This window comes from Nomascus leucogenys, chromosome 17, assembly GCF_006542625.1.
Source record: "Nomascus leucogenys isolate Asia chromosome 17, Asia_NLE_v1, whole genome shotgun sequence".
In the NCBI taxonomy this organism is placed as follows: Eukaryota; Metazoa; Chordata; class Mammalia; order Primates; family Hylobatidae; genus Nomascus; species Nomascus leucogenys.
Genome location: NC_044397.1, coordinates 351,139 through 378,750, shown reverse-complemented (window position 1 = coordinate 378,750; position 27,612 = coordinate 351,139). Strand labels below are relative to the sequence as shown.

Genomic DNA, 27,612 nt, shown 5'->3' with positions numbered 1-27,612 from the left:
CAGGAAGTAGTTTGGTTTGAAGGCTGTACTGTGTGGTTGTGGTTTCTTTGTACTACTGCGTTCCCAGCTCATCCAACCACACGCCCTCAGTGGGTGGTGTCACCCATATGTCTGTCATGTCATTTGTAATCCTGGGAGAAAAGAGAGAGTGGGCAGGATATAAGGTCCCTCTTGACTGGAGGGACTGGGGCCAACCCCAGCAGCCATCTGCTCACCTGGAGACAGTCTAGCCAGTAGCGCACGTGGGCAAAGCTCTCCTGGGAGGTGATGTCGTACATGAGCACCACCCCGTCCGCCTTGCGGAGCAGCTGCCGCGTCATACTGTGGTACCTGCCCAGAGAGTCTGCATGAGGCCCCACCAGGCATCCTGACCCCAGGCCCTGGCCTCTGCAAAGCGAGAGAAGTAACCTATCCACAGAGCATGTCCATATGCTTTCCTTCGTTCGGTGTAGTTGTTGATGACTAGGTAACAGTTCTCATGGCTCAAATTTCCAAAGGTCTCAAGGAGAACTCAGTGAAAAGCCTCCTTCGTTCTGCCCCATTCTGGAGCCACCCAGTCCCCCTCCCCAGAGGCAACCAGGGTTATCAATTTCTTAAATATTTTTCCAGAGGTATTTTATGTATATACATATATATACACACACATATATACACCCATACACATACATCTTTCCCCCTCTATTTTATATAAATACAGTGCAAAACATGCATCATACTCATTAATATTCAGTGTTCTGCATTTTGTTTTTTTCCAGTTAACAGGATGTCTTGGAGAAATTTGGCTCACGCCTGTAATCCCAGCACTTTGGGAGGCTGAGGCAGGAGGATCACTTGCGGTCAGGAGTTCCAGATCGGCCTGGCCAACATGGTGAAACCCTGTGTCTACTAAAAATACAAAAATTAGCTGGATGTGGTGGCATGTGTCTGTAGTCCCAGCTCCTCAGGAGGCTGAGGCACAAGAATCACTTAAGCCATGGAGGTGGAGATTGCAGTGAGCTGAGATCACACCACTGCACTCCAGCCTGGGTGACAGAGCAAGACTCTGTCTCAAAAAAAAAAAAAAAAAAAAAAAATCCCTATTAGTACATAAAGAGAGTCCTCAGTCTTTGTGTGGCTTTATGGTGTTATATTGGGTGGATTGACCCTCCTTTATTTAACTGGTCCCCTATTGATGGACATTTAGGTTGTTTCCTATGTTTCATAACACAAGTGATAATACTATAAATGGTCCTGGTCCCTTTGTTATTATAGTCATATATGAGTCTATTTATAGAATGAATTTCTAAAAGTGGAACTGCAGAATCAAATAAGATATGCCTTTTAAGTTTTTATCACTGCCGGGTGCCGTGGCTCATGCCTGTAATCCCAGCACTTTGGGAGGCCGAGGCAGGTAGATCACGAGGTCAGGAGTTCGAGACCAGCCTGGCCAATATGATGAAACCCCATCTCTACTAAAAATACAAAAATTAGCTGGATGTGGTGGTGGGCACCTGTAGTCCCAGCTACTCAGGAGGCCGAAGCAGGAGAATCACTTGAACCCAGGAAGTGGAGGTTGCGGTGAGCCCAGATCACACCACTGCACTCTAGCCTGAGCAATACAGTGAGACTCCATCTCAAGAAGAAAAAAAAAAAGGTTTGATCACTACTGCCTAGGTTGAAAGTAGAAGACCAGCATTTTCAGAAGGACAGGTGATTGGGTGGCTGTCCCCTAATGACCATGTTGGGACAGCCCTAATATATGCCCTGCCAGGCTGAGGGACCTCTGGCTCTGCTGCCCTCTCTCCCCTGTCTTGGGCTTGACTCATCCCTCCTTCCCTGACCTCCTGAATCCTTGGGGGGCAGTTGCCTCCTGCCTGTGTTATTGGGGCTGCTCCCTGTCTCTCTGCACCCCTACCCTCAGCCTAGGTTCCTGACACCACTGATACGCAGTGCCCGTTACCTCTCTTGGCCAGCTGTGTCCCAGAGCTGCAGCACAAAGCACTTGTTGTCCACCAGCAAGGTTTTGACCCGAAAATCTACTCCTAGGACACATAGAGAGGGGTGAAGCCTACTAAGTTACCATCCAGGACTCCTAGCCAAGGCCTACCCCAGTATACACCTGTCCCCTTTACCAGCTGAGGTGCGATGGAGCCCTTGGCTGCCAGGCTTCTCCTTGGCTCTGCATCCCATCCGTCCTCGAGGACCCACTTCCTCCAAGAAGCCTTCCCAGACCTCCCTGCCACACTGGCAAGTTGTGCCAACACAGGGGACCTTGTCTACGATGTTCATTCCTTAGGCCACCCAGAATATAAATTTCATTATTTTATTTTTACAGTACTCTTTGTTCCATTCCCTAATTATTATATGCACTTTCCCCTCTCAACAAGACAGCAGTGGAGACAAGCAGCCCAGAAGGGCAGAAGGAATGCTGGCTTCAGGCAACTGTTACACTGGTTACAGGACCTCAGGCAAGTCACTTCACCTCTGTGAGCCTCTCTTTCCTTGTCTGCAAAGTGGCAAATTAGAAAGACCTACACTGCAGAGTGGTTGGAGGATTAAAATGCTGTTTTAAAAGGTGTGGTGACACACGCCTGTAATCCCAGCTACTCAGGAGGCTGAGGCAAGAGAATCACTTGAACCCGGGAGGCGGAGGTTACAATGAGATGAGATCTCGCTGCTGCATGATCTTGTTGCCTGGGCAACGAGAGTGAAACTCCATCTCAAAAAAAAAAAAAAAAAATGCTGCTTTAAGTGACCCAGAGAGCATGCAATTCTGAATTGAAACGAGGATAAAACTTCTGGTGTGGAGGCAGGGCTTTTAAGGTAGGTGGCCTTAACTTTGGGGGCCCAGCTAGGGCAAGAAACTGAACCAGGTCTTCAATTCTCTGCTTTCCTCATCTGTAAAATGGGGATAGATATGGAAAATGTACATTCAAATATAACTCTGTTGGCTCTGATTCTCTATCTGGTCCCATCCTCAAATGCAGGCAGGGTAGAGTTCTTAATTTGTGAGGTGGGGGGGCGGGAATGGAGGGAAGGTGACGCCAGGTAGGGAAATACTGACCCATGAAGGCAGGACCATTTCCTGTGGTATTTAAACCAGAATAGACGATAGCCACCGGGGGGCAGCAAACCGTAGCTGGGATTGGGACAGAACTGGACCCAGCACTTGGATCTCAGGTACTCCCAGCAGGCTAGCAGTGCATGCCGGCTTGCCTGGTTGGTTGGTTGGTTAGTTGGTTGGTTGGTTGGTTGGTTGGTTAGTTGGTTGGTTGGTTGGTTGGTTGGTTGGTTGGTTGGTTTCACAATTATGCAGCTTGTGTTTTTCTTGATTGAATTTTGTGAGAACTTCTTACCACATAATAAAGGAGGAGGCTCCATTCTAAGCAAGGCTGTTGTAAGGAATAAGACACGTATGGAAGATGCCTGGTGCATGGGAGGTGGTCAGTAAACAGTAGCTTAGGTGACTAACAATGGTAGCCTTGGCCAGGCACGGTGGCTCACACCTGTAATCCCAGCACTTAGGGAGGCTGCGGCGGGCAGATCACCTGAGGTCACCAGCCTGGCCAACATGGCGAAACTTCATCTCTACTAAAAGTACAAAAATAAGCCAAGTGAAGTGGCACACACCTGTAGTCTCAGCTACTTGGGAGGCTGAGGCAGGAGAATCACTCGAACCCAGGAAGCAGAGGTTGCAGTAAGCAGAAATCGTGCCACTGCACTCGAGCCTGGGTGACAGGGAGAGACTCCATCTCAAAAAATAAATAAATAAATAAATAAACAAACAAACAAATAAAATAATGGTAGTGTTGTAGAACCTGTGACCCCACTCAACATCAGGCCAGCCTGCTATAGGTTTCCTCTTCCCGAGGGAAACTGCATTTCTAACTAGCTCCCAGGTGAGGCTTCTTGGGCAAGCAAAGTTTGAGAGCCTGCCCCAGGCCTCTCTTGTGGGGGGCTGTCATTTACCGACTGGTTTGGCACTGATCCCCAGTCGGCATGTGCCCTGGTCTAATACAAAGACAGGCATGACTTCTTTGTCCCTAGGTGGGTCTCCCCTCCATTCCCTCGGGTTTGCTTTTTTTTTTTTTTTTTGAGACGGAGTCTCGCTCTGTCGCCCAGGCTGGAGTGCAGTGGCGCAATCTCGGCTCACTGCAAGCTCCGCTCCCGGTTCATGCCATTCTCCTGCCTCAGCCTCCCGAGTACCTGGGACTACAGGCGCCTGCCACCACGCCCGGCTAATTTTTTGTATTTTTAGTAGGGACAGGGTTTCACCGTGTTAGCCAGGATGGTCTCAATCTCCTGACCTTGTGATCCGCCCACCTCGGCCTTCCAAAGTGTTGGGATTACAGGCGTGAGCCACCGCGCCCGGCCGGGTTTGCTTTTCTGTAGCTCTGTACGGGGTTCAGTGGCCGCATATCCTGAACTTTTCGGGAGGGAAGCCTCTCTGCTTTCGGCCATTTCTTGCAGGAGCCACTGAGGTAGACATGATCAAATATTTACTTCTAATAATAATAACAACCACAATAACTAATACTTACTGAGTACTCACTACATGTCGGTTATTATTCTAAGATCTTGACATATTAACTCAACTAAACCTCAACCACTCTAGGAAGGCAGCACTACTGTTGTCCCCATTATGCAGATGAGGATTTGGGGGTTCAAAAGGGTTAAATCATTTGTCCAAATCCAGACCCTAATAAGTGGAAGGGCTAAGATTTGAACTCAGGCACCTAGGTTTCTAATTTACCACACTCTACAAATACATTCTGTGTAAAATATCCAGCTTGCCCAAGGTGACTTCCTGCCAGACCATGGCCGCCCAGCCTGGAGCTAGTCATGAGCAAACCCAACCAGCACAGACCCTGCTCTGGCCTCTGCCCACGGGCCACATGAGTGGAGACTTGCTTGTTTTCACCATCAACTCTCGCAGGCACCTAAATTGCAGGGTGCATTGTTGATGTGGCACATTATAAGCTAATCAGATCAATGCAGAAAAAGCAAATTACCTGTAATTAGAGACGATTAGTGAAATAGTAAGGTTATGCCCATATAAAACAATGTCTAATGCAGGGCCCGTGGCCAGGGCAGAACCTGCAGCTTCCTCAGGGAGGTCTTGGTCTGGGCCTGCTCCAACTCGTTGGCCCTGGCCCCTGCGTCTCTCCTTGCTCCCTGCCGCCCTCCCCAGTGCCCTTACCCACGGTAGCTGTCAATCCGGTGGCGAAGGAACTCTGGTGCAGCAGGTGCAGGAAGGATGTTTTGCCCACGTTGGAGTCTCCCAGGAAGATGACATGGAAGAGGTAATCAGGGTTGGTCTGGAGTCCCCCTCCAGCCATGGGATCTCCCGGGGATGGGGTCAGCCCAGCTTCCCTGGAGTCCATTCCTGGATCTTCAAGCCTGCTCTCTGCCCTTGATTCCCTGGAGTGAGGGGGGCCTTGTTCTTCTGTGCGAGCGGTCATGAGGGATGGCCTGGGTTGGGCTTCCTGCTCAGCCATGCTGGGAGGGACTTGCGTGGGTTCCTGGGGTCCTGCTCCAGCCCCAGTCTGAGCGCCCCCGGGAGGAGAGCCCCTTGGAGGTGCCGGTTTTCCAGGAGCGGGGGCTTCTGCTTCCGCCTGAGCCTGTGGTGTGGCAGATGGGAGAGAAACAAGCAGAGAATCTTGCTGGGGGAGTTCCGAATACGCAGTTTCTAGGCCATGAGCCTCAACCGACTGCTCTGAACTGAGGTCTTGCCCATCTCGGCCCTCTTGTTTTCCTTCCTCAGACCTGGGTTCCTCTTCCAGGCCCTGGTGGGGGAGGGCAGGCAGCTCACCCAGCCCAAGGACCTGGCCGTGAGCTTCTCTTAGCCCCTCAGGAATGCCCTCCTGCATCGCTGGGCCTGCCTGGCCCTGCTCCAGCCTCTCTGTGGGCACCGGACCCACAAACTCCAGGCCCTGGAAGGGCTCAGCTGGCCCCAGGGTGAGGGCTCTGGCCCTCTGGGTCCCCGGTCTTGGCTCAGAGCCAGTGGCATGTAGGTCCTGCTGGAGGGCATCTCTCTGCCTGGGCGGCTTGGCTGGGCCTACTTCTGTGAGGGCAGTTGTGGATGAGGGTCCGGGCTGGGTATCCCGCTCAGTCATGGTGGGAGGGGGTTGTGTGGGTTCCTGGGGTCCTGCTTCAGCCCTAGGCTGAGCCCCGCTGGGAGGAGCCCAAGACCCAGGGCCCTTGTCATCTGGGTCTGAGGCCTGGATCTGTTTGCTGGACCCAGCTGGGGCCTGGGGAGGGGGAGAGTTGGCAGGGGGAGGGGCCCCATCCTCTAAAGGAATGAGCACTTTGAATGCAGGTGCCACCAGGCTTCCTGAGAGACCCCAGAGGAGGCGGCCCTCGGGTGTGGACCCCAGCTCCTGGTTGGGGTCCGGGTCCTGCAGTTCAACAGGCTGCTCTGCTGTCATGTCCTGCTCATCTGGGTCCACTCCTTTGCTGTCCTTGGCGCTGAAAGTCACCCCAGGGGGGGTCCTTGGAGCCCCATCTGGATCTGAAGATGGCTCCTGACCAAATAGTAAAGCCTGTGGCTCCGAGATGGAGATCTGCCTGACCACACGGGGCGTCTGGGGGCCTGAGGCAGCTCTTGGGGTCGGGGGCGGGCTCCAGCAGAGCTGCAGGGCTCCGTGCGGAGGGCTGCCAAAGTTGCTCAAGAGCTGGTCCCAGTCATCATTGTCCCCAAATAGCCCAGGCAGGGGGGCCTCCTCGAGGGAGGCAGCCTGAGGGTCTGGGGTCTTTTCACCCACTGCAGGAACACTGGAAAGGAAGCAGGGAAGCAAAGATCAGGGGAGGGGCAGGTAGGTGGTGTCACACCCATCCCACCTGCAGCCCTCACCATCCCTTGCTCTCCCCATGGCCAGGTCTCCTCCCGGTCCTTGCTCAGGCAATCCTTCTCACCTGGCGTGTGCTCCCCATTCCTCCTCCTCATCCAATCCTGTCCATCCTCAAGACCCACATGAAGCCTCACCTCCTCCAGAAAGCCTTCCTTGATCATTCTGGCCCATCCCACTTCTCTGAGCTATAACAAGTAGAGTGAGTGCCTGCTAGGGATCTAGCACTGCACTAGGACGTGTGTGTGTGTGTGTGTGTGTGTGTGTGTGTGTGTGTGTGTGTACATGTACTTGCACACACGTGCATGTTTTAATTCTAGCCATGTGGTCTTGGGCACAGGTGTGTCCCTTTTTTGTGCCCCAGTTTCCTCATCTGAGAAATGGGCGTGATAGTTCCAGCTTGGCAGAGGGTGGGGTTTAAGGAAGGAGGCTGTGTGTGCACTGTGTGCCAGCTAGATCCTTAGAGAACTCAGAGTTCCCCACTGGTTCCAGGAGGCCCCTAGAGTCCACCCCAGTCCAGGGATAGCAGCCACTTGCCTCAATTTCTCCTTCACCTGCCAGGACACCCGGCCCCTGGCGGCGTCCAGGCGCCCCCTGGTCACCTGCAGCTGCCCCCGCACCTCCTCCAGCCGCCCAGCCAGGTCACGCTTGGCCTCCTGCAGCTGCTGGTTCTCTGAGGCAGCCTCCTGACGTGTGCTCCTGAGGTGGGAGAGCTGGGCCTCCAGCTGCAGGGTGGAGGGTGAGGCGGAGAGAAGCCCAGATGCCCTCCAGGGCAGCAAAAAGCCTCCCAAGGCCATTGTGGGACACAGACCCCCACCCCCTGTCCAGGCTCCTGGAGACCCAGCTTAAATCAGAGTAGGAGTGGGCGGTTATCCCTCCTTGGCCTAACTAGCTCCATTAGCTCCTGTCCAGGAGGGGCATTGGAAATCCTGGGGTGGACACCTAAACCAGATCCCACCCTCCCTCTACTCAGCGCCCTGCAATGGCTGCTGGCCCCTGAGCCCATCTGGCCTACAGGGGGCTCCTGATCCAACAGCAAATCACATGACCCAAAGAGGGAGCATTGCCTGGCCAGGTGCAGGGAAAGGCAAAGCTCTTGCAATGGCCTCCAGGACCCTGCACAGTCTCCTGCAGCCTCCTCACCTCCCCTCATGACCCTCACCTCCTTTCCTATGGCTGTTGCCTCTCAGTCTGTTCCCGTCCACAGCTCTGCTTACTGTTCCGTGAACTTCCACAGCGCATGCCCGCTCAGGGCCTTCGCACCTGCTGTTCCCTCTACGTGGCTGCCCTTCCCCCGCATATCACAGTTCTTCATGTCTTCACTCCAATGCCATCATCTCAGCCAGGCCTTCCTTGACTCCCTTCTCAACTTCCTTTGACTACGATTTCAACTCCCCTGACTCTTCTATCCCCCTTCCCTGTTTCACTTTATTCTCCTTAGCACTGATCACCATTTCCTATGTTATGTATGTCACCTGTCTCCCTGACTAGATGGTAACTCTGTGGGCAGAGGTTTGTGTCTGTCATGATCCTCAGGACTTGGAACAGTGTCTGGCGCATAGTTGGTGCTGGGTAAGTAGCTGTGGGGTGAAGGAATAAATGGTTGGAGGGGAGAAGCTTCACGTCCACAGGGGACAGGACGAAATGGCCCCATGTGTAAAGCCCTATCTCTTCACTTGGCAGGAGGGGCCTGCCTCAATTTCCAAGGAGCAGCTGCAGAGGCACCTGGGAAATCAACCTGGTAACAGGGCCAGCCCAGGCCGTGGTGAGGAAGGCTCGGGGAATCTTGTCCCAGGCTGAAGGGTGCTTCTTGTCCTAGTTATGGCAGAGCACAATTTTACCAAGGTCAGTGGTCTTCAAGTTGAGGAAGGAAGAGACAATGGGGCGCGGATCACAAGGTCAGGAGATCGAGACGACAGTGAAACCCCATCTCTACTAAAAATACAAAAAATTAGCCAGGCATGGTGGTGGGTGCCTGTAGTCCCAGCTACTCAGGAGGCTGAGACAGGAGAATGGCGTGAACCTGGGAGGCGGAGCTTGCAGTGAGCCAAGATTGCGCCACTGCACTCCAGCCTGGGCGACAGAGCGAGATTCTGTGTCAAAAAAAAAAAAATGGGGCAGGGTCTCAGACCCAAACACTCAACCACAGTGCCACCCGGAAGTGACTACAGCCTATAAGACCTGCAGTGTCGGGGCAGCAGCAAGTAACCTGACCCTAAGCAGGAAGTTAGGTCAGTTTCAGAGATGAACAACTGAGGCACAAAGCACCTACTATGTACCAGGCCCTATCTCATGCCCTCACAGGTGGTACCTCTAATCATCACAGTACCTTCTAAGGCAGGAGTTCTGATTTCCATGTCTCTGATGGGAAACTGAAGCTCATAGATATTAAAAACCTGTTCAGAAGTGGGTTTCTGGGAAACCCTGTCACTCACCTCCCTCTGGCCCTCAGCTAGTCGCTGCACCTCGCACTCCTTGGCCTCTAGGACGTCCTGCATCTGGGAGGTGAGGGCCAGGCCCCGAGAGTCACTCTGTGGAGTAGGTAGATTCAGCCCTCACCCTGCAGACTCTAAGAGCTAGCCGGGCAGGCCAGCCCCTCTCACATTCCACCTCCACCACCTGGGGTGCCTGGGCCAGGATGTCCCAGCAAGGAGGGTTCTCAGGACAACTCTCCCAGTTCCAGCCTAGACTGGGGCAACAAGGAGACTTGGCAGAGATGGGAAGGGGGCCCAGGCTCGACACTCCCCACCCCGTCTCTCTGGGGAACACAAGCTGCTCAGGGCAGGGAGAGGATTCACTACAGCAGCTTCCTGTGCCCCACCCTGGCCGGTCACTGGCCCCACTCTTTAGCCAGCAGAGGCGTCCCGGGCAGTGGGAAGGAGGCAGGCTGCCAGCAGGAGCCCACCTCAGCCTGCAGCTGCTGCTTCTCCTGGCGGATCTGCTGCTCCATCTCCTCATAGAGCTGCTGGACCTCGCGGTGGTGATCGGAGTCACGCCTGGGAGGAGCAGGAGTTGGGGCCAGGCAGCCCATCAGCTCCTCTGGGAGCCTGCTGCTGGCAGGGGCAGTCTGGGCTTGGGTTTGGAATCCATCCTATTGCTTTCCTCTATCTGCCGGCAGTCACTGACTTCTGTCACCCTGAGAACAGCCATCCCAGTAACAACCCCCAACCCATACGACTTTGACATTGGTCCTGCTGATCCTACCATGCCGACCCTTGTAATCACCACCGGTTCCCCTGGCCAGGGTCTCATCGTCCCCATCACCCCATCACTCAGTCCCCACCTCCCTCTTTCACCATCCTCCAGCATATAACCCAACTCCAGGGTCAACACATGCATTACAATCTATGGGAGCAGGCCCCCTGGAGGTGGGCATCACAGTGGGTCCTGTACCAAGACACACCCTGCCCTTCCCACTCCTGCCATTACCAACTCTGTCCTCCCCGCCAGGTCCCCTGAGCCACCTCTTCCTCCAGCGCAGCTCTGCCCTATCCAGCTCATAGGCCCAGCTGTAGAAGGAGCTGGGGAAATTCAATCAGATTCCACGGGAATGTGAAGAGCATCTACTTGGAGTCAGACACCCGGCCGGGCCCCCCACTCACTTCCTCAGGGTCAGCTCCAGGGCCTCCTTGTCCGCCTGGACCTCCTGCAGACGGCTGGTCATCTTGGCCAGAAAGCCTGCCAGGTTGCCTGCCAGCTGGGGCTCCTCCTGCCAGATTTCCATCTGCCTGGGGAGGGGAAGACAGCCAGAGATGGGAGGATCAGACACGAGGTGGGATGGAGAAGCAAGGGGAGCCCCACTCCTCAGTTTTCACTGCAGCGCTCCAAGAGACTTTGGCACCTGGGCCAAATCTATTGACACCCTACGAGATGCAACTAAAATGCCACCTCCTCCAGGAACCATTCCCAGGTGTGCCCTCTCCCTTCTTGAACCCCTGCCACACTTTGTCTCTCTATGACTCCATAATAGTGGGATGGGGGGATTTGGGATCCTGATGGCCCAGGGCTTCCATCTGCCCTCTCTATTCTCTCACTCTGAGGCTGTGTGACCTTCAGCAAGTCCCGAGCCCTCTCTGGGCTCATTTGTAAAATGGGGTGGGGAATGATACCTGCCAAGCAAGGTCATCAGGGAATGAGAGGCGCCTGATGAAAGCACCAGCTCAGGGCCTGCCACACGGTTGGTGCCCGATGAAGGCTGCTTTCACATGGATTTAATTAAGTCATGAGGACGGATGCCAGAGGGCTGAGCCTAGGCCAAGCTGCCAAGTGAATACAAGGCTCCCCACCCCCTTGCCCCACCAGTCTACACCCTAAGTCCCACCCTGCCTGCCTCACTGCACCTGGCCCCACCCTCCAAGAGCCAAGCGTGAGGAATCTTGTCCTCACAGAACCCCACGGGTGGGGCGAGCAAACCTGGGCCGGTGGATGAGGGCAGTTCCCTCACTGGTTCTAACAGACCCTGGGGGTCCTAGGAGGGGACGTTAGCAGGCAGGGCTCCCTTTCTCTCTCTCTCTCTCTCTCTTTTTTTTTTTTTTTTTGAGACAGACTCTTGCTCTGTTGCCCAGGCTAGAGTGCAGTGGCGCGATCTCAGCTCACTGCAACCTCCACCTCCCAGGTTCAAGTGATTCTCCTGCCTCAGCCTCCCAAGTAGCTGGGATTACAGGCATGTGCCACCACGCCCAGCTAATTTTTGTATTTTTAGTAGAGATGGGGTTTCATCATGTTGGCCAGGCTGGTCTGGAACCCCTGACCTCAGGTGATCCGCCCGTCTCAGCCTCCCAAAGTGCTGGGATTACAGGCGTGAGCCACTGTGCCCGGCCAGGGCTCCCCTTCTCTAAGCAAACCCTCACTGAGTTAAGAAAGGCACCCGCAGGGACCCGCATGGTTTTAAGAATTCAAGTGCCCTTAGTAAGCTGAACCCACTCACTAGTCCTCCTGGAGAGTGACCCTACAGGGCAGGACAGGGCAGGGAGGTGCGGGGGTGGGAAGGACTCCCCATGAGCAGGCATCCTCTGCACGTGGTTTTAACCCCACAATAACTTTTAGGCTCATTCTGCAGCCCAGGAAACAGAGGTCAGAAGTCAAGCCATCCCTGTGGTCACACAGCCAGCCAATGGCCAAGCCAGTATTTGCACCTGGTTCTACCTGGCGCCTGCCCCCTTGACTCCTGCTGTGTCCAGGAGAGCCCCTGCCATCAATGGCTAGCAGAGCCTCTCCCCATGCACATGCCGCCCTGGCCTTACTTGGGAAGTAAGTGTCCAGTCCCCAGCTGCTCCATGAAGGCGAGGAACGCCTCCTTCTCCACAGCATCGGCCTCCTCCAGAGCTGGGAAGCTGGTGGTAGCAGATACCCGCTTAGAGGGCAGTGGCTTCCTTCTGTGGAGCCTGTGGGGGCTCTGGCTGGAGCCAAAGATGTTTTCTGTGGGACAGAGGTGGACAGAGGGGAGCACAGTGGAGTTGGGCCCAGGCACCTGGCCTCCCACCCAGCCCTGCTCCAGCCCTCAGAGAAGTAATTCTACTTGTGCCAGTCACATTTATACAGGGCTACATTCATATATTTCTCATATCAACCTCAGGAGTCTGTTTAAGGTACCCATTTTACAGATGAGTATCTGAGGCCCAGAGACACGAAAAGACTTGTTGGAAATCCCACCGCACCTCGAAGGTGGTGAACAAACTCTTCATGCACTCAAACAAGGGATATGTATTGAGCATCTACATGACAAAATTAACCAAAATCCCTAACATGGAGCTGACATTCCAGTGCGAGTTGAAAAGAATATATATATATATAAAGCCAACTGGCTAAGTGAGCCAAAGGAATATGCAGGGTAATTTCCACTGAGAGACTGGGAGGATCGACTTAGATGAGGTGGCTAGCAGTGTCCTAAGGAGGTGACATTGGAACTGAGATGTGAATCACAAGAAGGAGCGAGCCATGTGGACTCCAGAGAAGCATGTCTCCGGCAAAGAGAACTGCACTGCAGGGGCCCTGAGGCAGGAGCTGGGCTAGCAAGATGGATGAGGTGAATGGCACTGAGTGAGCCAGAGAGGGTGGCAGCGTCTGGATGGTGCAGGCCTTGCAGGCCCCAGGAAGGGGCTTCCAGTTTGTCCCACAGGCACTGGGAAGTTCCTGGCATGGCGGGCATGATTCGATTCAGGAATGAAGACGGCCCCAAGGCTGCATGGACAGCAATGCTCCCTCTGCGCCCCACGGGCAGTTCCTTCTGCCCAGCCCCTGAGTTCTCCTGCCCACCCTCAGCTTCTCCATTGCCAGAACTGGAGCAGCCTCCTCCTGGAGTGGGCCCACGCGTAAATGCAGATTCCTGGCCTCCTCTGCTGGTCTCCAGGCTTTTGGAGACTCAGCTGACCTGAGAACTTTGGGGGCCTTTGTGGACACTGAAGGTTGATCTGTGTCTTGCAGGGGCTCTGTGAGGACACCACACCTTCCATTGCCTGGGCCGGAAGGTCTTCCCAGGGAAACGATTAGTGGGAGGATTGTGCCCTGCTGGCCCTGGGCTCCCTAAGTCTTGTCAGCCCATCTAGAGAGGCAGGTGCTGGGGTGGCGCTGCCCAGTGGGGGCTCAGCACCTGGAAAGCCCCCACCCCTAAATATCACCCTCTGCTGCTCCCTGGCCCATGGAATTCCCTTAACCAAAGCCACAATGTTACTCTCCTCAGGCAGAAACACATCTGTGGTGTCAAGACCTCGGGCTCAGGAGAATCCTTTTACTGGGGAGAAGACATAGGAGGAGTCAGAAAGCAAGCCCGGAGGCCTTCCTGGAGGGCAGGGGGGATGCAAGGGGGAGGGCCCCGGACCACTGTGGCAGCTGGGGATGGGGGGTGAAAGTCCCTGGGAAAATGGTTGCCTTTCTAACGACCCAGCCTAGCCCCATGCAGGGCACACTGCACGGAACACCTGGGTGCCCAGAGGCCCTCCAAGGACAGACATACTGAGTCCAGAGCTGAATTCTTCAAGGGATAGGTGTCCCTTCCGCTCCATGTCCAACCAGTCGAAGATCATCTCTGACTCTTCCTTGCTGCCCAGGAAGCTGAACTTGGCCACCTGGAAGGAATGGGCAAGTTGGGCAGGTGTTCCCACTGGGGAAGGCTCTCACCCTCCAAAACGGAGAGATGTTTGTCTTCAGCCACCCCTACCTCACCTCGCCCCAATGTCAGAGTCCCCCCAGTAACCTGACCCAGGGCCTAAGCTTGACGTTCCCAACCCCACCCAAGGCAGCCCTCCCAGCAGGGCCCTGAACTGGCTCCAGCCCTTTTCACTCTCTCCATTCAAAATCAAAACGTACCTGTCCTAAGTCCCATGTCTTTAGGAACTTGATAAAGGACAGCAGCCAATCCTCCCCAGAATGTGGTGATCAGTGTCCAAAAATTATCTGGGGCCGGGCGCGGTGGCTCATGCCTGTAATCCCAATAGTTTGGGAGGTCGAGGTGGGTGGATCACCTGAGGCCAGGAGTTCAAGATCAGCCTGGACAACATAGTGAAACCTCGTCTCCACTAAAATACAAAAATTAGCCGGGCATGGTGGCAGGCGGCTGTAGTCCCAGCTACTTGGGAGACTGAGGCAGGAGCATCACTTGAACCCAGGAGGCAGAAGTTGCAGTGAGCCAAGATGGTGCCATTGCACTCCAGCCTGGGTGACAAGAGTGAAACCCCGTTTCAAAAAAATAAAAATAAAAAGTCAATGAGTTAAACCTTCTATAAGAGCTCATTTTATATATCATGGCCTACAGGTCATGATTTTACCTTTTTGAAAATTATAACAAGTTTTAGACTAAGGTCTAGGAGATGGCCCAGTGGGCTCATCTGGCAGAAGCAGGTAGCCTGCATGGCTGCACAAGTGCACATCATGGGCTCTTTGAGCCCACACACTTTGGCTCTCAGAGGGAATCCCCAAGCATAATACAACTTTTGAGTTTGCTGATTCTCTGTTTCTCTAGTTACTTTTTTTTCCTTTTTGTGAATTTCATGTTTTTATCTGGGGCTGCACATGACTGATAAGTTATTCCCCATTGGTGGCAGCAGTGATGGTCTGGTCTAAACCAGTGATGGTCTTTATGTTCTATTTGGTGATCTCTGAGGGATGCATCATGGAGACCTAATGCCTATTGGTTGAAAACAGAAAAACTGGTTTGCTAATTGTTTTGTTGTTGTTGTTGTTGTTTGTTTTTCTATTCGTGATCTCAAATTAGTTAAGAATTCCAGGCCGGGCACAGTGGCTCATGCCTGTAATCCCAGCACTTTGGGAGGCCGAAGGGGGGCAGATTACTTGAGGTCAGGAGTTCGAGACCAGCCTGGCCAACATGGTGAAACCCTGTCTCTACTAAAAATACAAAAACTAGCTGGACATGGTGGTGGGCACCTGTAATCCCAGCTACTTTGGAAGCTGAAGCAGGGGAACCACTTGAAACCGGGAGAAGGAGGTTGCAGTGAGCCGAGATGGCACCACTGCACTCTAGCCTGGGCGACAGAATGAGACTGTATCTCAAAGAAAAATAATTTCATATCCACTGGGAAGGAGAACAGCTCTTTGAGATCTGGATTGGTGAGTTTTCATGTTTCACGTTGCTGTGTTTACTTTTTTTTTGAGATGGAGTCTCACTGTCATCCAGGCTGGAATGCAGTGGCCCAATCTTGGCTCACTGCAACCTCCACCTCCCGAGTTCAACCGATTCTCCTGCCTCAGCCTCTTGAGTAGCTGGGATTACCTGTGCCTGCCACCACACCTGGCTAGTTTTTGTATTTTTAGTAGAGATGGGGTTTCACCATGTTGGCCAAGCTGGTCTCGAACTCCTGACCTCAGATGATCCATCTGCCTCAGCCTCCCAAAGTGCTGGGATTACGGGTGTGAGCCACCACACCCAGCCTGCTGTGTTTACTTTTGATCTGTGACTGGAACTGTAGAAATGAAGCAAGACATTCTCTGTGTGTCTGTGTATCTATATGTCTGTAATAGACAAGCCTTTAACTCTTTTTTTCTTTTTTCGAGACGGAGTCTCACTCTGTCACTCAAGCTGGAATGCAGTGGCGCAATCTCGGCTCACTGCAACCTCCACTTCCTGGGTTCAAGAGATTCTCCTGCCTCAGCCTCCCGAGTAGCTGGGATTACAGGAATGTACCACCATCCCCGAAAGGTCTTTAACTCTTATTGTCAATGTGAAATACTCTTGTACATCTGGAAGGTATTAATAACTTAGTGTACTATTGTCTCTTAAAGGAATTCTGTGTTGATTAGTTCATAGAGACAAATAAGTGATTATATAAATCTAATTCTCCTAAAAATAACAGAAAATAACTGAAATTTGAATGCATTAAATGAGTTAGACTTAAAACAATTCTTCTTAGAAATCACTAGCTCAGAAAATTTTTCAGGAGCCAGGTCCATATAATTAACATGATTCTTTGAACAAATTAGACTGGTTTAATAGTTGTTTTGACAAAACACATATAATAGCTATCTGTCTTTTCTGTGCTTTATGTTAAGTATAATTCAAGTATGCATTCTGTTTTTCATAAGGTCTATATTTGTTTTCTGTGAAGAAACGAGTTAATCTAGATTTCCTATACTTCTCATTTCGACTTTCGGATCAAATGAGTCAACTTTATCTTTACATATGTTTGAGATTATGAACATGTAAATTTGTGCCCCGCTAAATTGATTAATTATTCTAACAAATAAATTTTGTATCAACAGTAATTATATTTTCTAGTGTGTCACCTTAAACACAGTTTCCAAGATTCCTAGGTAACTTTAAAATTTGTATTAATTTTGAATTAATATTGAAGTACATTAATTAATAAATAATTTTTGGCTATCTCGATAATTTCTAAAACAAATTTAATACTGAAACATTGATCGCTAAGCATATTTTTAGGTTGACATATTTTTTACTTCTTATTTTCACATGCTAGAAAGTAGCTATATCTTTGGGTAATGTTAATAAATGAATTCATTTTTTTCTGCTTTAAAAAGTTGTGCAGGCTGGGCGAGGTGGCTCATGCCTGTAATCCTAGCTCTTTGGGAGGCCAAGGTGGGTGGATCACCTGAGGTTGGGAGTTCAAGACTAGCCTGGCCAACATGGTGAAACCCTGTCTCTACTAAAAACACAAAACTTAGCCGCACATGGTGGTGCGTGCCTGTAATCCCAGCTACTCTACTCAGGAGGCTGAGGCAGGAGAATTGCTTGATCCCAGGAGGCGGAGGTTGCAGTGAGCCAAGATCATGCCACTGCACTCCAGCCTGGGCGACAGAGTGAGACTCCATCTCAAAAATAAATAAATAAATAAAATTTAAAAAAAAAGTTGTGCAAAAGAAAGCGACAGAGACCCAGATATTTGTATGCCCATATTCATAGCAGCATTACTGACAATTGCCAAAAGAATCAACCCAAGTGTTCACTGACAGATAAGAGGATAGACAAAATGTGACGTATACGTACAACGGAATATTATTTGGTCTTTAAAAAGAAGAACATTTGGACACATGCTACGATACAGATAAACCTTGAGGACATTCTGCTGTGTGAAATACACCAGTAACTAAAAGACAAATACTGTATGATTCCATTTCTATGAGGTATCTAGAGTAATCAAAGTTATAGAGACAGAAAGTAGAATAGGGATAGCCAGGGGTTGGGGAGAGGAAAGTATGGTAGTTACTGTTCAATGGGTGCAGAATTTCAGTTTGGCAAGATGAAAGAAGCTTTGGAGATGGCTGGGGAAATGGTGGTACAACATCATGAATGTACTTAATGCCACTGAATAGCACATTTTAAAATAGTTAAAATGATAAATTTTCTGTTATGCATATTTGACCACTTTTTTTTAAAGTTGTGTTAGGGACACACAAGGCTGTAGAAAGTTGGCTTATGTGGGCCGGGCGTGGTGGCTCACGCCTGTAATCCCAGCACTTTGGGAGGCTGAGGCGGGTGGATCACAAGGTCAGGAGATCGAGACCATCCTGGCTAACACGGTGAAACCCCGTCTCTACTAAAAAACACAAAAAATTAGTCGGGCGTGGTGCTGGGCACCTGTAGTCCCAGCTACTTGGGAGGCTGAGGCAGGAGAATGGCGTGAACTCAAGAGGCGGAGCTTGCAGTGAGCCGAGATCACGCCACTGCACTCCAGCCTGGGCGACAGTGCGAGACTCCGTCTCAAAAAAAAAAAAAAAAAAAAAGAAAGTTGGCTTATGTGTATTTGTGAGCTTTGCTTGTCTGCTAAAATGCTTGTATAAGACAGTTCTCAATTACTTACCCTTAGTTCTTCCTGTGAAAGAGGTTAATTACACTGGTTAAAAGTGCAATTAATACAGGCTGGGCATGGCGGCTCACACCTGTAATCCCAGCACTTTGGGAGGCCTAGGCAGGTGGATCACTTGAGGTCAGGAGTTCAAGACCAGCTTGGCCAACATAGTGAAACCCCGTCTCTACTAAAAATAGAAAAAATCCTCCTGGCAAGGTGGCAGGCGTCTGTAATTCCAGCTAATTGGGTGGCTGAGGCACGAGAATAGCTTGAACCCGGAAGGCGGAGGTTGCAGTGAGCTGAAATTTCGCCACTGCACTACAGCCTGGACAACAGAGCAAAACCCTATCTCAAAACAACGGCAACAACAACAACAAAAGTTCAATTAACTACAGATGCTTGAGGCTTTACTAGGAGCAACAGCGACAGACAAACAAAACTTTGTCTGCAAGGAAAATGGGATGCACTGTTGTGTGAAAGTGTCTGGTTATTCTAGAACATGAAAAAGGATAAAAAGGCAAAACTTGAATGGATATAGAATGTTGTAGAAAGTTTGCTGAAAGAGAATTTTATTTGCCTTGATTTATAATGCCTGAGTCTGAAAATAATCCATGAAATGTATTAACATTTTGTCAAATTTGGCCCAGTTTTAATAGGCTTAAAAATTGATAATACATAGGCTTGGCACAGTGGCTCATGCCTGTAATCCCAGCACTTTGGGAGGCCGAGGCAGGTGGATCACCTGAAGTCAGGAGCTCGAGACCAGCCTGGCCAACATGGTGAAACCCCATCTCTACTAAACATACAAAAACTAGCCAGGCGTGGTAGTGGGTGCAGGTAATCCCAGCTACTTTGGAGGCTGAAGCAGGATAATCGTTTGAACCTGGGAGGCAGACGTTGCAGTGAGCTGAGATCGTGCCTCTGAGATCGAGCTGAGAAGGAAGGAAAGAAGGAAGGAAGGAAGGGAGGGAGGGAATCTGAAACTTGGATATGAGGCAAAAAGAATGCTAGCACAACCCATTGTTCACCTTTCATGAAAAGTCCCAAACTTACTGAAGTTACTAGCAGAACAGATAGCCTGAAAGATTTATGATCTGTTAGACATTAGCCATTTTAAGAATTGAACTCAGTAATTTTATCCTAATACTTTTCTGTCAAATTGCTGGCTTCTCAAATGCTCTTTGAACCAGTCATAACATCTTACTGGTTCCCTCATTCTTTTTTTTTTTTTTTTTGAGTTGGAGTCACCCAGGCTGGAGTGTAGTGGCGTGATCTTGGCTCACTGCAACCTCCGCTTCCTCGGGCTCATGCAATTCTCATGCTTCAGCCTCCCAAGTAGCTGGGATTACAGGCACCTACCACCATGCCTGGCTAATTTTTGTATTTTTAGTAGAGACGGGGTTTCACCATCTTGGCCAGGCTGGTCTCGAACTCCTGACCTCAAGTGATCCGCCCGCCTCGGCCACCAAAAGTGCTGGGATTACAGGCATGAACCACAACACCTGGCCACCCTAAGACTCTTTAGGGGGACACACAACCATGGCTGATCTTATGCTTCACTGAAGTTTACGGTCATTGACATGGTTTGACTTCCAGGGCTCCGACTGCTTCCCAAGACAAATGTCCTTGCTTAATGAGCCTAAAATTATACCATTTGCAAATTACTTCTTTGCCTTAAAGTACTTTCACTGGTTAAAAGACAAATGTCTCTGGAAAAGGGCAACACATAAAGCCTTACCTGTCATTTTCACATTAGCATAAACACATCCCTAGAGTTTTCTGAGAGCTCTAAATGAGAGAAAGGGGCAGGGGTAGGCAAGCCCTGCCTTCCTGTGATGGGGGAGAGGGGGTGTCAGGAGCTGTGGAAAAGGGATTCAGCGTTCAAATGGGGGTCTTGGGCTCACCGCCAGGTCCTCGCGGGTGACAAAGCCCCTCTCCTTGGCACCGCAGTCCTGGAAGAAGGCCTGCAGTTCTGCCGCTGCCTGAGAGGACCAAGACTCTGACTCTGGGGCCACTGTGGCGTCTTCAGCATCAGCTGGCTCTCTTGTCTGCCGCCGCCGGCTGGAGCCCAGCTTCCGGACTTTTCGAGACGTTCCCTGTCCAGTCTCCATGGTGCGTTGGCCCTGGGGACAGAGGAGTGAGGGGCACTGGGCTGCTGGACAGTCACGCCCTCTCATGGCTCAAAACCCTCCCCTGGCTCCCATCACCCCTGGAAGAAAATCCACTGTGGCTGCCAAAGCCCTGCCTGATGGTGTCCCACCAGGTCCTCTGACCTCGTCGCCCAGCCGCCTCATGGCCTCTCGTCCATTCTGCTCAACGCCTTTACCCTAAGTTCCCTCTACCTGGAGTGCCCTTCTCCAAGCTACCCACATGCCCTCATCTCTTCAGGCTACTACTCAACTATCAAAGTCCTCTCCGACCATTAGAGAATATATCCTATTCACCCCATGCAGAATCTATCTCGTGTTTTGACCTGGAGGGTGGTTACTCAGGGTTTTCCAGGATCTAGCTGTCTGAAGGGCCATAAGCAGCTTCTGAGCCATCTCTCTGGTGACTCTTCTCGCTCATTAACTCATCTCAGCTGCGTCAGGGATCCCTCCACCGACGCCTCCTCCCCTGTCAGCCTCACCTCTCCTCCAGCCTTTTCTCTCCAGCACCGTGTCCCTAGTCCTTCGACACACGCAGCATGGAATCAGTAGCGCCCCTATGCGGCTCTTAGGGCCCCACATGATGTGGCCTCAGCTTCATCCACCCCACCCCTGTGCCCTTGGGGTCCATGGAAACACCACTCAACCACTCATGGTTCCTGAAATTCCTGATTCCCTCCCACCCTGCTCCCTTTGCCCCAAACTCCTCAACTCTCTCACTCCCTTACATAGTTAATACCTTTTGCTTCCTCACCTTACAGGCTGCCTCTTCCAAAAAGCCTTCCCTGCAGTCACCCCTGCATTCAAGCTGGGCTCAGTGCCCCCTTGTCTGTGACCCTGCTATGGTTTGAATGTGTTCCCCGAAGTTCATGTGTTGGAAACTTGATCCCCAATGAGGCAGTGTTGGGTGACGGGGCCTGTTGGGAATTGTTTGGGTTATGGGGGCGCCATCCTCATGAATGGATGAATGCCATTATTGTAAAAGTGAGTTCCTTGTTAAAAGATGGACTCAGACCCTCGTGCTCTCTGTCATCCTTCTGCCTTCCACCATGGGAAGACGCCACAAGAAGGCCCACGCCAGATTCTACCTCCTCAATCTTGAACTTTCTAGCCTCCAGAATGAGGAAATAAATTTCTGTTCTATATAAATTTCCCATTCTATGGTATCTGCTGCAGCAGTACAAACAGACTAAGGCAGGCTCCATGCTTCCCCAGCTGTGGATATCACTGTTTATCTAGGTCTATACTGCTCCCCGCCCCTTAGCACATGTTAGGTGCTCAAGTAAGAGATGTCAAATTCATCGTTCATTCACCTGTCACTGAATGTCTTAGTTCAGTCAATTGATAAGGATTTTGATGGTTGGGCATTCATCCAGGTGAGGCCCCTGGGGTGAGGAAAAGAGAGGCTGTGGTTTGGAAGGGATAAAGTCTCAGCCTGCCTTGGGGGAACATGTCTGGGGCCCATAAAGCTAGGGGATGAGAAGGACTTGATGTCCAGACAGACAGGGCAGCTTCCTGCAGGTGGCGGGACTTGTGCAGGTGCTACAGGAGGCATCGAAGATTTGGAATCAGTAAACAGTGTGTGTGAAGGAATCGAGGCAGAAGAGTAAGGCTCATGCCCAGGAGACGGAGGAGACATCTCCCCTGGGTGTTCTCTGTTGAGGCCAAAGGCCACAGACAGGCTGGGTGGAGTGGTTAGAGGGCTCTGCTTTAGGCATCATAGGCTCATTCCAGGGGGTCATTCCACGGCCTCCCCTTGCGCAAGCTTCCCAAGGGGAACTGCACAGGTTGCACAGAACTTGGATGAAGCAATTTCTCATCCTGAGGAGGCCCCAAACTTCAAACAGAAGTACATTCTCTCTCTCTCTCTCTCTCCGCCCCCCCTTCAAAGTCTGTTTCAGATGAAGTTTTAAGATCATAAATGTAAAACCGCAGTGGTGAGCTGAAGTCCACTATTAGGGGCTTGTGAGGACCAACTGTGCACACCTCTTCCTATCTCAGCAGCTTGGAATCAGCCACTGTGGGAGTATTGGCACCATGGGAATCAGCAAATGCTATGAATCAGGTCTCCTGCCCCCACCAAAGAATAGTCACCAGCACACCTCTTCTGAAGACTTTCATCTGCCCCAACCTTTCCCACCCTCTATCATGCACATAAGCAACAAGCATTTACCGAGCGCCAACTGAATGCCGGTACAGTGCTAAGCAGGTCTGCCGCAATCCATGTGTTTCCTTTAAGCGAATTAGGAAAAGGTACTCCCTGCTGGCAGACACAGCCCGGTGCCAGGGCTCATGGTTTGACAAGTGGAATGTGGGCTGGATTCCAGTCCCCATGCACCCCCTTGGCTGGGCATCCTTGTGCAGGACACACCTTGCACACCCCAGCAGAGTCCCTGGCACTGCAGGTAGAGGTGTGACTAACTCCTGGTCTCCCCTAGGGGCCCTCACAGCCTCATGCAGGAGACACAAACATAATTACAGTGCAGCACAGAAGGGACAGCCTACCTGTGTGTCAGGTGCTGGGAGAGCACTGAAAAACGAGCAACTCACTGATCAGGGTGTCAGAGAGGGCTTCCTGGGGGAGGTGACATAGCAGTGAGCTCCAGGGCAGGAGAGATTATATTTAACCCTGATGCCCTCATAGTGCCCAGCCTTGCTTAGGATATGTACTGGGCTCTCAACCCACTTCCTCTGCTGATTCACTGTCCCCTAGAATGTGGAGTGTTCTAACAGAAAACTGAGTAGACTCAGAAAATATCAGGGCCAGACACAGTGGCTCACACCTCTAATCCTAACACTTTGGGAGGCCAAGGCAGGTGGATTACTTGAAGCCAGGAGTTCGAGATCAGCCTGGGCAACATGATGAAATTCCATCTCCATCAAAAACAAAAAATTAGCCAGGCATGGTGGCATGCGCTTGAAGTTCCAGCTATTAGGGAGGTTGAGGTGGGACAATCACTTGAGCCCAAGAGGCACAGGTTGCAGTGAGCCAAGATTGCACCACTGCACTCTAGCCTAGGCAACAGAGTGAGACACTGTCTCAAAAAAAAAAGTCTTTCTAATAAAAAGCAGGGAGGCAAAAAAGCCAAGAATGAGGAATAAGATTCTAAGGGTTAGAATAGGGAAGTCCCCATGCTTATCCAACTGGCCTTCACCCAGTATCTCTCGCCCCTAATTCACCCCATGTTGCCCCATGGAAACAGTGAACACACAGACACCCCTCCTTGGGCCCAGAGGCCTTCCACACCTGAAAGCCATCATCTGTCTCCATTCCCCATCCCCCTAAGAGGGGAGCCCCCTCCCTCCATGGGCCTATGACCCTTCTTCAGTGGCTAATGGGGTTTGGCCTGGCAGTTCCAGCCTTGTAGGTTACACTCAAAGAAAGACTCCCTGTAGAATAGAAGGGGATTAATAAAACAACAACAACAAAATAAGCTGGGCATGGTGGCCTGTAATCCCAGCCTCGGGAGGCTGAGGCGAGAGGATCACTTGAGCCCAGGAGTTCAAGACCAGCCTGGGCAATGTAGCGAGACCCTGTCTCTACAAAATAAAACTAGCTGGGCATGGTGGTGTGCCTGTAGTCCTAGCTACTTGGGAGGCTGAGATGGGAGGATCACTTGAGCCCAGGAGGTCAAAACTGCAGTGAGCTATGATTCACCACTGCACTCCAGCCTGGGCAACGGAGTGAGATTCTGTCTCAAAAAAATAAAAAAGTAAAAATAAAAGAAAGACTCACAGAGCCTCAGTACTATAAGAGGGTCAGTCCCACTCTCGTGACCTGGAGATGCAGAAAATGAGGCTCACGAGAGAAAGTGACTTCCAGTCCCATTGCTGTGAAGTCAGCAGACCTCTGCTTCCAGCTCTGCTGCCCGTGGGCTGTGCAACCTTAGGGAAGTCAATCAGCATCTCTGTGCCTGAGTTTCCTCACTGGAAACTTAGGACTAATATCTCTCACACGGGGTTGCTGTGAGGATTAGGCAAGATAATTAAAGTTGAAACATCAGTTCCCATTCCCCAGCATAGCCCACCTCTCTTTCCAGCTTCACTTTCTCTTAGCACTTGTCACCTTCCCAGAATAGAGAGGCTTTTGCTCATTTTTGTTGTAAATTTTCCTTCTCCTCATGCTGAAATAGAGGCCTCACGTGAGTAGCGAGTTGACCCTTCTGTTCACTGCTCTATCCCAAGAGCCTAGAACAGCGCTTGGCACACAGTTGGTACTCTGCAAATATTAGCTGGATATATGATTCACATAAAGCATTTAGGAGTGCGTTTGGTATCAGTGACTACCAGGTAAGGGTAGCAATGACAACAGTGGTGATGACATTGATAAAGGTGAATTCTATTTGAGGCACATAAAAGCCAGCTTCCATGCAGATACAACTGATCCCATTTGACAGATGAGGAAACTGAGGGAGGTTCCAAGAGGCAGAGTGACCTGCCCAAGCCTTGATGTCAGTGGTAGAACTACAGCAGACTCTGCTCTTCTGGTCGGTCACGGGATGGACTTCCCCAAGGCTACAGAGGTGGCCCTTCCTGGGCAGAAGGCCCCTCTGGGGATGACAAACGCCCAGTGGAGTAGCCCTGAGTGGGACAAGGGCTTTGGAGCAGGGTGGGTGTTGACAGGCTTGGCTCCTGTGGTGACGCCCAGTGTCTCGTGTACTTCCGGCGATGGAGCTAACATGGCCAAGGGAGCAAGATAAGATTCCCCGTGCAGAAGCCTCCAGAAGCAAAGTCCACTGTGACATGAGTGTCACATCGCAGCCTGCCAGGCTCCCACAAGTGTAGGAAGTTAGAATCCTGGAAGAAATTCCCTGCAGCCACATCCTAGGACATGTGGCATTTTTGACATTCCTTTCTGGGAGTTCCTAGCCAAGCTGCACCTCCACAGCCCATTTCCAGCAGTCCTCTGGCATTTTTTTTAAGAAAATAGCACCTTCCAGATGCCTCGCCTGCCCCACCTCAGCATCTGCCCTCTCTGCCAGTCAATCCTTCTCTCCCAGGAGGGGTACTCAGCCACCCGCTCCTTGCCTGTCAGGTGGCCTGGGGCAGGAAGGCAGCAGGTGTCCTCCAGCCATCGCCACCTCAAAATCAGTCACTTGTCACCATCAGGTGGGATGGTGCACTCGCCCCTCGTGCCTTCACATTCAGATCCCTGACAGCACCCCCACTGCCTGACAGCATACCCTAAAAACAGCCTGTGTCCCTTCTAGGCCAGGCCTGGTCCCTCAGAGACAGCAAGGACACCCTTCAGGCAATACACAAATGTACACATGCAAACGTGTACGCCCACACACCCTCCTTGGCCATCACCCTCACCCTCCACTCCCTCACTGTCAGCCTCTCCGTCAGACACAGCACCCCTCACGGCCATTCCATCATTCCATTCTGCATGTGGGAATGCCATTGCCCAGCACACATCCCTCCGAGTCAGCCGGCAGGGCCACCCTGCCAGTGCCCTTCTCCTCCACCACTTTCCCCTTAGTGCATCCTCACGCCTCACATCCTTAAGAGTGGGGGGACCCCTTCATGGCCAGGACACACATACAGCCCCTCAGCATGACCATCTCTGCCCACATCCCTCACCTAAGAAATCGCATAAGGCTTGAAGCCAAACATGAGAGCAAATGAATCCCAGGCGCCTGCGGGAATCCACTCCCAGCTCGGTATTCTGTTAGGCAGCAGGCACCACAGGCTGCCCACCAGGAAGTGGAAGCCAGAGAAGAAGGGTGGGGTGGGGCAGCGGCAGATTACAACCTGGCACGGGCGCTGCCTGGGGCCTCCAGGTGTCCATCACTCTCTCACCAAAGGGCGTTCAGAACTGGGTCTGCTCTCCACTTGGCTGGCTTCGATAGCTATAAATAACAGCCATAGTCGCTAAACCCCAATTGTCCAAGTCAGTGGGCCCGAGAGACACCTAGTGTCTTATTCCAGTCTACTTACCCTCACTCCTCCCCTCCTAACTAATAGAGAAACTGAGGCTCTGAGAAACCAGCCGTAAATAGCCATTTACGGGTAGTGACATACCCCAGCCTCCTGCCCAAGTGCTTTCCCATCCCCTCCCTTAGACCACGCAGAGAGCTCCAAACGCAGGGGAAAAGAGGGCTCTGCCCTTTGCACCCTTGACATAGAAACTAAACAGGGACCCCAGCTCCCTCCCCCATCCTCATCCTTCAAAGAAAAAGAAGCATTGCAACCTCGGGATGGCTCCTACCTCTCAAAGGCTCCCAGTGGAACACACAGCCCTGGGCTCTGGGACCTGGTGGTGGGGTGACTGCTGCCCTGCGGATCCCACGAGCTCTAGAACTGTTAACAGTCTTGTCTTGCTTAATCTCCCTTTCCGTTCCCCAGCGAGCCAATCTCCTGTGCTCATCTACAGGACTTCCGGTGGAAGCGACCACTGGCAGCCCTTTCACAATTTTGCCTGGCACCCCCAGGCATCCCCGCCCTGGTTGGTGTCTTGAAGTGGAGAATGCTGGGGCTGGCAGGGAGGTCCTCCTAAGCAGAGGCTCCGAAGAGTGAGAGGGACGGCTCAAGATCACCCAGCCCTTAGTGGCACAGCCAGGACTGGGCCTGAGTCTGTGGTTGCCAAGGCAATGCCTTATCCCAGCAGCAGCAGGTTGATGGGCACAGCCGTGGCTGAAGCTAAGTGTGTGGGATGCCCTGGGAGAACTGCCCATCCTGCCTCACTTCAGGCCCTCACTCTCAGACAGTGTCTTTGAGCCTCAGGGGAGGCTTTATATCTAAACCACCTTTTAGGGAACAATCTAGTCTGATACTAAAACACATTGTAGAGCTACAGCCATCAGAATAATGTGGAATTGTAGCATGACTATAGACGGATGAATCAGTGGAACAGCATAATGAATAGACAGAAATAGACTCGAATATTTGTGGGAATTTAGTGTATCATAAAGGCACCATTTCAAATCATTGGAGAAGAGATGGTTTATTCAATAAACTGTGTTGGGAGAATGGGCTGGGTATCTGCAAAAAACAAAGTTAGAGCTCTAACTCTAAAAGCATTCCATATGGATAAAAGGCATAAGCCTTTTAAAAATCAAAATCACACAATTATATGTTGTTAGGGATTTACTTCAAAATTATTGAAGAGTGGGGAGAATAGGTAGGACATAGATGAAACAAAACTGGCTCTGGCCCTGCTGATCCCTGCTGGAGTTACTGAGGGTACCGCAGGCTCATTACATTCTTCTACTTTTCTGTATGTTTGAACAAATGCTATAAGAAATCATGGCATAGTTTATTTGCCATGGTTTCAGGAGAAGGAGGGAAAGAAAAGGAAGGAAGGAGGGAAGGAAGGGAGGGAGGGAGGGAGGAAGGAAGGAAGAAGGAAGAGAGAGAAGAGAGAGAAGGAAAGAGAGA

The 27,612-nt window shown here is 51.4% G+C and overlaps 1 protein-coding gene across 1 annotated transcript in view; it reads right to left on the bottom strand.

Annotated features, from left to right (window-relative positions):
- RAB44 (RAB44, member RAS oncogene family) overlaps positions 1-26,533 on the bottom strand; it is a 31,820-nt gene extending 5,287 nt beyond the window's left edge. Inside the window, exons 1-11 of the mRNA XM_030795647.1 lie at positions 26,444-26,533; positions 19,990-20,208; positions 13,780-13,891; positions 12,071-12,245; positions 10,430-10,555; positions 9,733-9,823; positions 9,263-9,358; positions 7,365-7,552; positions 5,180-6,753; positions 1,940-2,021; positions 216-330 (exon numbers count right to left, since the gene is read on the bottom strand). Coding sequence (XP_030651507.1) covers positions 216-330; positions 1,940-2,021; positions 5,180-6,753; positions 7,365-7,552; positions 9,263-9,358; positions 9,733-9,823; positions 10,430-10,555; positions 12,071-12,245; positions 13,780-13,891; positions 19,990-20,196 — 2,766 coding nt within the window. The 5' untranslated portion in view covers positions 20,197-20,208; positions 26,444-26,533. The remainder of the gene's footprint in view (positions 1-215; positions 331-1,939; positions 2,022-5,179; positions 6,754-7,364; positions 7,553-9,262; positions 9,359-9,732; positions 9,824-10,429; positions 10,556-12,070; positions 12,246-13,779; positions 13,892-19,989; positions 20,209-26,443) is intronic.
- Positions 26,534-27,612: the final 1,079 nt, after the last annotated feature.